The sequence below is a fragment of the Sprattus sprattus genome (assembly GCF_963457725.1).
Source record: "Sprattus sprattus genome assembly, chromosome: 18".
NCBI lineage: Eukaryota > Metazoa > Chordata > Actinopteri > Clupeiformes > Clupeidae > Sprattus > Sprattus sprattus.
Window position 1 is genome coordinate 20,625,971 of NC_137916.1, and position 13,367 is coordinate 20,639,337.

The window sequence follows — 13,367 nt, forward strand, 5'->3', positions numbered from 1 at the left end:
CCAAATAATGACAACTGGCCCTGAAATCATTCTGTTGTTTTGCTCTGTTGATCATTAAAAGAACATTATTCTCCATATTTATTCCACACTTAAAATAAATTAAACTTTCTGACAGCACAATGCACTGGGTATGTGTGCATACCAGCACAAACATGATGAGTTGTTTATTCGTAAATGTTATGAAACAACATACAATTCCTGTATTTTAAAATAATAATGAAAAATGAAACCATATATTTAGAAGGCAAAATATTGCTAAAAAACTGAACGAACTAAATGCTGCATACCTGTAGTACATTATCTAGTATTTTTTGTGAGTGTGTCAGCATTATAGATCTACCGCCATCTTAATGTGGTTTTGCTTTGTACCCAGTCACATACATTCTAGGGCATCATAAAAACTCAAAAGAGTTGTCCTTTTAAATATTTTCTGTTGTACTTTGTCATGTTAATATTTAAGTTTGCTTTGCTTTATTGCAATGTCTCCACTTCATGTTGTATGTGTTCCTCAGTAAAGACTCTGTGATTCACTCTTTATACAATTTGTACAAACCATGGTAAATCAATATGACCATCAAATCAACATAGTCCGTTTAAAGTAAAGCCCTTAGTTATTGAAAAAAACTATAAGGAAACATGTTTGCGTCTTGCACCGTATTTCTCTGAGGAGCGGGTCAAAGCACAAAAATGTGATTTGGAAAAAACAGCCCTAGCTTTGTGAATGTGCTATAAACAGCCATTGTTGAAGAACATAGAAATCGATCATTATGACCGGTCTCTTGTAGTTCTTGTAGTATTGTAGATGGCCATAGCACAATGGTGTATTTGGGAAATGCAGCCCTAGTTTAGGTCCTGTTCAGAAGTACTCCTCCTCTCCCGGCAGCTCCATCTCACCGCTCAGGTCCAGCAGGTCGGCATGGACGCAGGGGGGCTTGAAGCCGTTGGCGTTGGGCAGCTCCGGCAGTGGCCGCTCGGTCGCCGTTAGCTCCGGATCAGGCATGGAAGGCAGGTACATGTCCCACACGTGCAGCTGATCGGGCAGATCCAGCTCCAGCAGCTTCTGCTTGATACGCATGTTCTTCTCGAGTTGCTTCCGCTTGAACTTGAACTCGATAATGGTCCTGGTATAGCGGTTTAGGGCTGTCACCGCCGAGCCCATGCAGGTGCCGAAGGACGCCCATGCCAGGCTGAGGGAGGAAGGGATGTCATTAACAAGCTCTGACTGTACGTTGACTTGATCTTACTCATTTGAACTCAGGGATTGTCTATGGCTCTATGCAGGCACGTGCACAGATAGACCCCAACTGGTGCTCAAGCACCAGCCCTTGTGCCCTGGTTGAGAAAAAGTGCCCTTTTTTTCTGGAGACCAATTTTTTTTTCAATCATCAATATTTCTAGAATACAAATTAGTCTCTCGTCATCAATTTCCCCAAATGTGTTTTGATATCTGAGGGGGCATTTATTTGGAGTTCTTGTGAGAATTTCGCCCCGACATGCTCCTCGGCATAGACATAGAATAAGTATTCTTTGCCTATGATCTGCGGTGCTCACAAGCCCCCTCCGCGCCCCTCCCTCCTCATCCCCCACATCAGTGTTGAGCGGCAGGCCAACAGGTGCAGCCTACTTCTTCACTGACCTGCATCAGACAAACAGGTAATGACGGTGTTTGTGCAATCCCCCGACGTTGTATAAATTAACAACATTATTGCCGCTTAAAACAATACGTCTGAAAACCGGACTACTCCGACGTTTCCTAAAAAAATTAACAGACAACTAACTTGATTTCAAAGCTATGTCCAGCTGTTTACTGACGTTTGTATGGTTTAATGACATTATTTGTCTGAAAGTGCATATTTTGTGTTGTATAAATGCCGTTTAAACAATTTCGAAAGTATGTTGAATGTTTGTTTATAAATGTCACGAGAATTCACAGCTAGAAAATAGCAGGTAAACTATGCTAGCTCTCGGGGTCATGCTATCCTTGTCCCACATTGTTTAATGTGATATTTATGTATCTCTTCGTTTTGCCTGTTTTACAACAACAACCAGAATTTTTCCTCCCAAAAAATTATGAAGGGCGGTCATTCCAAAAGCATTGGTTTTCTAAAAATGGGTGGCTGGAGTATTCCCCAAGTTCAGATTTGATGCACAAGCATGGTGAGGTGGACCAATTACAGAAAAAAGGCACCCCAGACATCATTTGATGTATCAGACGTTAAGGGAGTGGAAGCCAGAGAGCGAGAGAGATTTAATTTCATTAATAATTTTGGTGATGGGCGCCCTTTTTTTTTTTTGAGCACCTGCCCCCCAAAATGTCTGTGCACGTGCCTGGCTCTATGAACTTGGGGTGAATCTACTTCCCTCTACTAATAGCTAAATATTTTCCGTTAAAGATCTCAAGAAAGAAACAGTTCAGCACAGCAAATATAAAGATCTCTGATCTCAAAGAGGGAGGAGGCACAGCTTTGAAAGTTATTCCCTTAATACTTAATCACTAGTACTCAATACCGTATCGATGAAGACCCTTCACTCACAGATAGGACCAGCTGTAGTCCCAGGTCTTGGGTCTCCAGTTCTCTGGCCCGAGCAAGACTGCCAGCTGGAAGATTGTTGTGAACATCATGTGAGCCAACATCCCAAAGAGACCTGGGGAGTACAGCAACATGACAGTGGCTCTTTAATGTCAATGTGTTGGTGTCAGTGCCCAGCTTCTCGTGGTGAACCCTAGGGTTAGTGTCACAGTGTGTTTCAGTGTGTGCCAGGGTCACTGCCTTTCCTTCACATTTCTCATAATTTAATTTCTCCTTGCTTTGGATAAAAGCGTCTGCTAAATGACTAACTGTATTGTAATCGTAACATTAGAGCTGCAGTTCACAATACAACCACACAGTAGCAGCATTGTGCAGCGCCTCTGAGAGCAGCAGGGGGCTGGTTGAAAATGAATTACTGTAATAAATGAGCAAGCATCCTGCTGGCCTAAAGCCCTGTAATCGTTTAAAACCCATGAGCCTGTCTCTCACTACAGATAACATGAAAGATTTACTCTGTCTTCCAGACAATGACATGGTGGCATGCAACGCTATGGTATAGATGCAGATGATTTATGCTTAAACTGCTCCCTCCTGGGACTCTTAGGCGGGTGAAGTTATTTGAGGTTAAGCTACAGGAGTAAGCAGCAAGGCGAGTCACGGCCAGCACTCGCTCCTCACCCCAACAAGCTGCACCAGTGTGCTGGATCAGCCTCTAGCCAGGACTACTATGGGAAAGAGAGAGAGAGAGAGAGAGAGAGAGAGAGAGCGAGAGAGAGAGAGAGAGAGAGAGAGAGAGAGAGAGAGAGAGACAGAGAGAGAGATGAAGAGGGAGGGAGTGGCCAACTCTCCACTCTGGACAGGCCTTATCACTGACCACCCCTCAGCCCCCCCCTTCCCCCCCCCCCCCCCTCCCCTCCCTGCCACTCCGCGCCTCTGTCCCACTTCAATCCGATTAGTCCTCAAACCGGCCAAATCCCTGGTTTGCACCGACCACTGACAGATTTTGGGCGGACAGCAGCAGTTTCACAGCCCACTGTGCCCTGTAAGCACTCTGGCTCCAGCAGGGGTGAGCCCAGAGACCCTAGACAATCTGACCGTCCTGTCTGACAGGAATATTTGCCAAGTACAAGGCCTGTGTCATTCGTGTGAGCAATCCTACACATGGGCGTTTATTTTGGACAGATGTTATTCTCTGCATGTGTGTGTCGTAACAAAACCCATTTTAAAATCCACACATCTATGGGACATGATCTCAAAGGTCGTCCACTTCCCCCTCCTCCCACTCTCCTTTGACTGTTGAATCCCAGCATCCACGACTAAACAGCCTGTGGAAATAAGACTTCAAATGACAGGCCTGACATTTAAGATCAAGACAAATGAAAACACGAAAGCACTTCAGCGGAACCGTATTGTGTTTGTACACCAAGCATGGCGTGGAGCTTGGATGATTTGGCCAGCATTGATCTTAGTCCATAGGGGCAGACTCAGTGCTCGTTGCACTGCACTGAGGACTCAGTGAGTGGCACGAGTGGCGGTCGGATGCAGCCCTGCCTTGTGTAATCCCCCCTGCGTCTTGGGGAACCAGCCATGTCGCTCTCAAAGCTCCTGGTTAAATGGGATTTAAGTCCCGGTCAGTTGAATACTCAGGCTTCAACCGCATGGAATCTGGTAACCTGCAGATACGTACAGCTAGCCTACACCGCCACCATCAATCCTTATGTGTACTTGCTTTTTCTAGATAGTCAGCAGAGATTTATACCCATAAATTGAGAAAGGTGACCATGATCTTTGATGGTGGTATGATAAGAGCTGTGGTATACACCTATCTCCTCTTTTTACATAGCTGTAGTAAAATGCAACAGTAATACGTCACTTTTTGAGATATGTTTCATACGCAGCTTGTTTTGGTATTATCTTCAAATTCAGTTTGTTGGTATATGGTCATGTCAGAGGTAGATAAACACACCTGTCATTCCCACTAGCTTTCCAGGCTATGCACTATGTAGTTCTGTGGTCCGGGACAGACAACCCCCATGAAAATATAAGAAAAGTAGCCTACTACTGCTTTAAACTAACATGCTCACACCAAACCCCTTCCTGTTGTTACAGGATCAGTGTCCAAAGTGTTGAACCCTGTGTCATAGGACTAACACACTCACATCATAAACACGTGCAGACTTAACAGACTTATGACATGGCTATGTTGGGCTGATGACGCATGGTTCAAATAAAGAGTTACCTTCATTGCTAAGGTCTATGCGCAGAGTTACTTGACAGTACCTTCCTTGGCATAAGGTTTTTTGTGTGTGGGATGGAAGTTATAAAGGTGACTGTTAGTTAAATGTAATTTACATGATGTATTATACAATGTTTATGTACAAAAACCTTTTAATACATGTAAAAAAAAAAAAGAGTTACCTGACAGCGCTGTACAAAGGGCCGCAAAGGCATTCAGTTTGAGCCTGTTCATCATGTTACAGCAATGGAACATCTCTATGGACATGAGGGCTCCACCTATGAACAGCAGCGAGATGTATAGACACTCTGTCACGATGCAAAGCCACAACACTCCTAGAAGGGAAGAAGGGAAAAAGATCAAAGGAGACACACAAAGAAAATTAGAAAGATAGATAGATAGATAGATAGATAGATAGATAGATAGATAGATAGATAGATAGATAGATAGATAGATAAATAAATAGAGTTACAAATCAACTAGGAGGCCTTTGTAATCCCTTGAGTTTGAGAAAAGTAATCACCTTCTTCTCTTGGGAATGGGGCGAGAGATGAAGTCCCCAATAGGATAAAAGCAGGAGTATTTCACTACGTATCACGGAAGTATCAGCTCTGTGTGTGTGTGTGTGTGTGTGTGTGTGTGTGTGTGTGTGTGTGTGTGTGTGTGTGTGTGTGTGTGTGTGTGTGTGTGTGTGTGTGTGTGTTGTGTGTGTGTGTGTGTGTGTGTGTGTGTGTGTGTGTGTGTGTGTGTGCATGTGTGGGAATTTGTACATGTTAGATGAGAATAGCAAAGTCGGTTGAGGTCAAAAGCCTGTGCAGATAACATGACTTGGAAGGTAATGCTAGGGCAAAATTGATGGGATTATGATCATTGAGGAGATTATGATCATTATCGATGATATCCTTTGCTGATGTGATTATGGGAGATCACTGAATTACACTTTTTTTATCAGTCGCTTTGGCACATTTCTCAAATTAATTAAAATTCTAAAAACTGTTTGGTCACATCATCAACTCACATCATAACAGCAATTTCTCATTCCTTGGTACATTCATGCAAAAGGATATGTACAATCGTCTGCTTTTTAATCTTACACCCCAAACCCATCAGATACATCTAGGTATCTATTCATTGTGTAAGTCACGACATGCAAATAGATTAAACCAGTTGTCATAATGTGCCAACCATATGCTTCAATGGTTTTTAGCAACATCTTTCTGGAATGTTTGCTTAATTACTTGTCATTCTAACCTTGATTAATTATACGTGACTGATGAGAATTTTATTTATTCTAAGGCAAAAAAGAATGTAAAACCTCATAGGTCACCAGTAGAAAAATGTAAATGTCTACGATCATGACATTACTTGGCTTTCAAAGAATGTATGCGGCATGCAAGATTGTCCCATTATTTTCAACTGCTTGTATTTGTTGCTACTGTCCAGTCTCTCAAGTGTTTTTTTGCATCCTGCTATGACATTCCTTAACAATTACTTTGAGCCTTGTTTAAATTAAAATGTTGTCAATGACATGAATAGCATTCAACTTGCTAGAAAATAATATTTAGATAGTTAGACACATGCAATAAATCTGGAATCTGAAATTTGGTATGGTGACACATTACTGTGAGTGAAAGAGATACAAGTAAAAAACTAAATTGGAAATAAAGAATACACTTCCAGGATACAATTTTATATTGACAATATGACTAAATATTTTGACTGTCTTGGTTAAAAATATTACAAAAGGACTTGCATTTTGGTGGCACTGACATATTCATTGCCGTGTTTATTTACTTTAGAGGCATAAGCGAGCTACAGGCTTTTGCAGGTAATCCAGTGTCCTGCTGATAGTACGAATTGTTTTGAGAAATGCACTTACTTTTCTGAAAATGTTAATGGTGATTTGAGAAATGTAGCAAAAGTACTGAGATAAACTGTGAGTAAATACAGGACATACATTTTGTAAGAACTACCAACCCCAAAGTCAAAGGTTTTAATGCTTTCTTATGCTTTAGGCAACTTCATGTGAAGATATGATAATGTTTCATCTTTTTAAATGAATCTTCTTCTTAGGGTCTGCTAAACTAAACATGCATGTATCCATGAACCTAATTCAGAGCATTCCATATTCATGAGAATGCATGGAACCAGTGTGTCTTTCTCAGTGTAGGGTAAATCCACTTAAACTCACCCACCTCGCTCTCGTTCTGGTGCAATATCTGCAAAGTCTCTGCAAGTGAAACCTGCAGAAAAAGAACATCACAAAGTAAGCTTGAATTGCTAACATTAAACTTATACAGTCACTTCAGATCACAGACAGAACAGGAAATACCATACCAACAACCTGAACAAATGGCACTATGGTAATGTGTTGTATTTTCTGCCTCCTGACTAGTGATTTTTAATTTGGAAACCATAAGGAGCTATAACAATCAGCCACCAGTGATGTACGTAGCTGTGTCACGTCACCTGAATTGGTTATTGTCATGACAGTATAAAGCTAATAACACATGATGCAAGCTGTTGAGGTGTCTTAACATCTGAGAGCTGTGATAACAATAACAGATCATGTAAATATGACACTGCCAGATCACTGAACACAGAACACACACTGTCTTGATGACAGTTACTCTGTGGCAGTTTTTTTTGAATCCATGATGTTACAACCACACCACATACAACCTGAGCAAATAACACAATGGTAAGGTATTTCATTCTCTGTCTTCCTATAGTTTTTTTCATTTTGTCATGGCAGATGTTAAATTAGTTGTCAGTAAATCTTTCAAGGACATGTAGACAAAGGTACCTCTTGTTAGTGATACTTTTCAAATAAACTCTGACATTTCACTAGCTCTTGACAAAAGATGTGTTGAGGACCATCACTGCGATGGCTTACAATAATAAGCTTGCTCTATGATTGTACCTGTCACTGAAGTCGAAACATTAGCTATGAACTACCATAACAAGTAAAATGGCAAATAAAGGCACAAATAAACTCATGTAATAACTCATGTGCGTTCCCAATGGTAACACTGTTGCTAGCTGTTGAGTCGCCTTACCGACCATGTTGGCGGACTGCTCGCAGGAGAACCAGATGCCAGTGTGGAACTTCCTCATGAGGAACTTGTCCTCGCCCGTCTCATAGATGTACTGCACCTGCGTACTGTCGTTGAGGTTGGAGCTGTTGAAGCGGATGCAGTAAGACTGCTTGATCGTGGTAGGCCCTGTGCAGAAAGGCTTTACCACCTTGCGGGTCCCCTCGCACCAGAAGTTGGTGGTGACCGCCGTGACAGCCAGTGCGAATGCCACATAGTTCAGGGTGAGTGCGAGACAGGCTCTTCGGCCGCGCTCCAACCCCATGGTGGCGAAGCCCTGGCGGCATGAGTGGAGGGCGGAGGAGGGAACGAAAGAGAGAGGGGGGTGGGGGGTAAATGTCACTAATCCTTGTCAGTCTTCATCATTTTCCTCCTCAGACATTTGTGTCTTCAGGTCAGCCGCTGCCTCAGGAATCAGAAACCACGGCGCTTGCGGAAGACCGTGAGCAAAGCGCTTATAACGGACAGATGGATGCTCTCTTTGCCATTCGTCTGTGTGGACTGCACTCCTCTGCCGGCGTTTGCCCTCTTTTATTCTTGCTCATGTCAAACATTCACTCCCTTGCGCATCCTCAATCAGCTGGTCCCCCCCCCCCACGCTCCTCTCCACCCACTTCCCCCTCCCAACTCGACCTCGCCCACTTACATCTGTGACGGTCATTTATAATACTGGGTGAATTATATGTAAGAACTCTGTTTCATTGTTCTAACCAAACCCTTAGCTTATTTCTTTGAGCATAGTAATAAAAAAGATTATTGATCAGATTAATCTTCAATCTGGTGCAGAGGTCTTGCCAGAGTGGGTACAGTTGTTTTTTTTAATTTATTTGCTGTTGTTGCTATTGTTGTGTGTGTGTGTGTGTGTGTGTGTCTGTGTGTGTGTGTTTCTTGAAAAACTAATGAAAAATTAGTGAAAACCTGTGAAAATGAATGCGTAGGGGTTTGAACAAGCCCTCCAAAAGTGTGTGCATGTCAAGCAAATCCTGTTTGATTGGATGGCTTGGTGCTGATTGACTTATGTAGGATATTCCACGCAAATGGAGAAAAACTGCCCTGGGAATATGCCTAAGAGATGACAGCTGTCGGGAAAAAAACAGATCCTGCCTGTTTCCCAAATGGATTTAGTATTTTACATAATTACTATAAAAAATCAAACTGCAAGCCAGGCACAGTCCACACTCAAAGCCAAACCACATAATTACATTTCCTTTTCTTTGAGGACACATTCACAATACGTAATACATTGTGCTGATAGAAGTCTATGCATAAAGCATGACAAGTAAATCCTTTGATACATTTCTTGAATCGTCCTTAACATTTTTAAAACTGTATTTCCTGAAACAATTTGTACAAACAGCACCACACAATACATTACCTACAAATGTCTAGAACTGGCTCAAAATCCTAAATTTATGTTTCAAAAGAAAATATTTATGTCCATGAACATGCCAGTGCCATCAGACTGAAAAGTCTTTGTGTCATTGTTTATGAATAAGACAGTCAAAATGCTTAGTCATGTTGTCAATGTAACAATGAAGTGTTCTACTTATTTTCAAATTGTAATCACTATGGTACAGTGGTTAGCGATTGGAAAAAACTCTAAGGGTTTTGAGGGGTTATGAAGGATTATGATCATACTCTCTTCTTTTTTTCCTCTTGGGTTGTCCTTGTTTTACCACCTCAAATCTCAAGCTCTAAGCCAACTGAGTTCCTCTCAGAGAATCATCTACTTTATCCAAATCACTCCAGTTTCAAAGGCGGACATTCTAATGACACAGCTATTTACTGTGGCTGAAACCCGGAGGTTGTTTTCTCTTTCTGAAGTGAACACTTTCTGAAGTGTGCTCTGTGGGTTTCAAGCCTTCCTCACATGGTGGTGAGCGAGGTCTAAATCTCACTACCTTTCCACAGGAGTACCTCAAGGCTTGATGCTTGGTCTCCTGTTTTCAACATGTGCTAACTTCCTAGGACTGATGATCCACTTATGGATCTTCTCCCATTATTTCTGGGGTGATAATGCCCAGCCCTAACCATCCTTCCCACCAGAAAACTCCATAGTCTTAGCCTACCTTCCATCGTGGATGAAAGAACTGCAGATTAACCTCATTCTAGGTAGACCCTTTGTTAAATACAATGAAACCTTTATGAAATCCATGAGTGATTATGAATGGCCAGTTAACCTTCACTGAGCATGTGGCATATGTTTCTAGGTCGTAGTGTTTAGCATTAACATAAAATGCCTATCTGACTGAGTATGATACTCAAGTCCTTGTGCAGGCTGAGGTTGTGTCACAGTTTGACGGCACCATGGCCCTTCAGCACTAAGCAATCTCTGCAGATAGCCAGGACATGACATGTGAAGAATGTGTGTCTGGTCTTCAATCAGCCAATATAATGTTCATGTATTTCTATCAACACTTTCCAAATATAAATAGTATGTACACAGTGTTTGCTACCCTCTAAATCATCAGTCCTCAAATCATCGAAACATAATGCTTCCCTGAGGGTACAAATATATTGGTGGTTCTCAAAACACCTAGTCCTGCACCTCTTTTCTTTGGAAAATATTGTGCTTCGCTTGGACTTACATAATGGATTACCAGGAGCGTGCTATATCAACAGTTTGTCTCTGTCATCTGTAGTCCTCAGATGGAACATGTTTACCCAGCATGACACAGCCCTGATCTAACCTCTGGCCAGCAAAGCCAGGCATACATTGACCCCTTCTTCTGGCCACAGCTAATCCTGTTCATCATGCAAGACTTCAGGAAACATGAGCCTTGATGTGATATTTTATGCAGCGAATATACAGTATAACCGTATCAACCGTCCTGACTTATAGATTACGTGTGAATTCCATGTCATCATTGGTTGTAAATAGTGACTTTCTGAAAGCTACATGCATTTTGGTGAAGTTCAGCTGCTGGCATGAAGCTTGAATATTACTGGTAGCCTACATGCAACATCTCAATGTAATCTCCCAGTAAGGTACAGATGAATGGGATTGTTGTGTGCCAGTGCGCTTGGATTACAGTGAACAGGTGCTTGATCAGATCTAAGATTTATGAGGTATTTGTGCAATGAATTTGCTCTAATGCAGGGTGTTTTCCAGCATTTGGCAGAAAAGAACATTAAAACAAGGATGTCCTATGTAAGGGTTACCTGCTAAGGCTAAGACCCCCGCTCCTGTACAAGAACTTTTGATTTGTTTAAGCTCTGATGAAATACAGATAGAGGATTTTCAGTCATGTTTATGGTCTTGTATTTACAAATGAAAAAACAGTAACGTAAAACTTCTCAGTATCTTATAATCTACATGGGTTTCGATGACACACTGTAGATATAGCATGACCTGTTTTGACCTTTAACATTAAGCTTGTCAAATGCACACATATCTCTGAAATGACTCACTGAAAGTTAACACAAACATCTCATATATTATATATTATCATGTATTATATATTGTGTACATATTTTTTCTGTTGCAATTTTAACAGAAATGATCTCTCTTAATGTTTTCAATCTAATCTAACTGTTTTCATATTTTACCATGACATACCAAAATGAGCATAAACTGCCATCTCCAAAATTATTTTATAGTACAGTGCAGATGTACATTTCCTTTAGTATGTGGTAAACTGTTTAGTGTTGTGTTAGTGTCTCTTTTGAGAAACACTATCACAGGCTGACTACAGTTGCAAACATGTAGTGTATCTAGACTGTCATTTACTCATGTGTAGTTCATTCAGCGCCAAGACATACATGTGGTGAGAGCAGGGGCGGCCTGCCAGTATTTGTTTTCCTGCAGAAATAATACAGATGTGTCAACAGCCTTCTTGCTCCACTGCCCTGTGATGCTGAGGAGGATACAGTATTTGAGTGGGGGGCTAGGTGGACATGTTTAAACGGCACCTAAAAACATTCCTTTTTAACCTTAAAATTATTTTATAAACCTTTTAATATTATAATTAGCAACATGTTTTTATTTGTTTTATTATTTATTGATTGTATCCATTATTTTTCATTATGCTTAATTTAAATTGTTTTATTCTTTTACTTGCTTTTTTATTATTATTTTACTCTTCTAGTCATGTCATCTTCCATGTTTACCTGTTTTACCTTTGTTTGTATTGATTTATCCATTATTATTTTGTAATTTTTGTTATGTGTTGATATGTAAAGCACTTTAAGCTGCATTCCTGGTATGATAAGTGATGTTTAGATAAAGTGTATTGTTATTATTATTATTCATAACATAGATAATGTCTTTTAAGGAGGTGCATATAAGATCATGCCTAAGCTGATATGCTGAACACATGCTGTGTGAGGATGAGACCAAGAGTCGCACTATGGAGAGTGTTTGTTGTTTTATACCAGTGGAATGAAGACCTCAGTCTGACAAGTTTAAAAAAAAATCCAGAACAAGGGTTTATTTACGATCATGCATATCAAAGGAGAGAGAAAGCATAGCTTCACATAAAGTTTAACCACATTTTCTGACAAGAACAGAGAAGGTATCAGTTTAAGTATCATAGGTCTGACAGGAGAGGGGGGTGTTTTTCACAGACCTTGTATGACGTGCAGGGGCGGACTGGGGAAAAAAAATGGCCCGGGAACAGTGGCGTAACGTAGTTAAGACGGGTGTTATGCCCTAATCAGGGGCGTAAGGCAGTGGTTCCCAAACCGTATTGGACCGGCCCAACCCCGTCGGCCCACCAGGGTTTCCCCTGTATCCCTGATGCCAAGTCCGCCCCTGAAGACGTGCCCACCCTGGGTCCATCTCTAACGTGTGATATAGATACCTGCTCAACACAGCAGGATGTGCACTCAGATGCACTCATAGAACAACCCTATGGTCTTCGAGACATAACCAAACGCCCCACTCCCTATCAGTGAGGCACAGAGGCACACAGATATAAATGGCACATTCAGGAACACACAGATATCTGCTTCCCCCACTTCTAATTCTATGAAACAAACAGGCATTTGAGGAGAATAATAAGACATTAATATACACGAAAATCATAAGGCTTTAGTTCTGACTGGAAACTCTCTCAAGAGCCAAATGTAATTTGCTAAATCTTAGAAACGAAGTCAGTGTTGAATACTTTGATTGATACAAGGGATGCACGGACATGAATATGGGGACAAACCTTTGTTGCCAGTTAATCTTCAAAATGATGCTGATAGTCAATGTGATGAACAGTGTGATGTAACTGCCAGAGTCCTGGCACTGTGGCGCCGCTGAACAGTTTGCAAATGAACACAGTTGGGACGAAACAGCCGGCTTCATAGCCATGCTCTACCACACAGCAGACTGGACATGTTTTCAGATGAGGAGTTTAATTATCTAAGACTATGGTTACATAATGTCAAATAGTTTGTGTACTGTGGCATTTACATAAGACTGTTGAACAAAAGAGTTTAGTTATTTCAGATTATTGGTCAAACAGTTGTTAATTAGTGTTGGGGCTCAGTTCACATAGGGTTAGAAACAGGATGAAG

At 41.2% G+C, this 13,367-nt stretch overlaps 1 protein-coding gene across 1 annotated transcript; it reads right to left on the reverse strand.

The window, feature by feature from the left end:
• Window positions 1–856: 856 nt before the first annotated feature.
• LOC308379154 (germ cell-specific gene 1-like protein) lies at window positions 857–8,127 on the reverse strand (the record flags this gene model as incomplete). The annotated part of the gene is made up of 5 exons (XM_080856210.1): window positions 857–1,187; window positions 2,535–2,646; window positions 4,950–5,102; window positions 6,963–7,010; window positions 7,827–8,127. 5 exons carry the CDS (start codon window positions 8,125–8,127, stop codon window positions 857–859), a joined length of 945 nt encoding a protein of 314 aa, XP_080712336.1.
• Window positions 8,128–13,367: the final 5,240 nt, after the last annotated feature.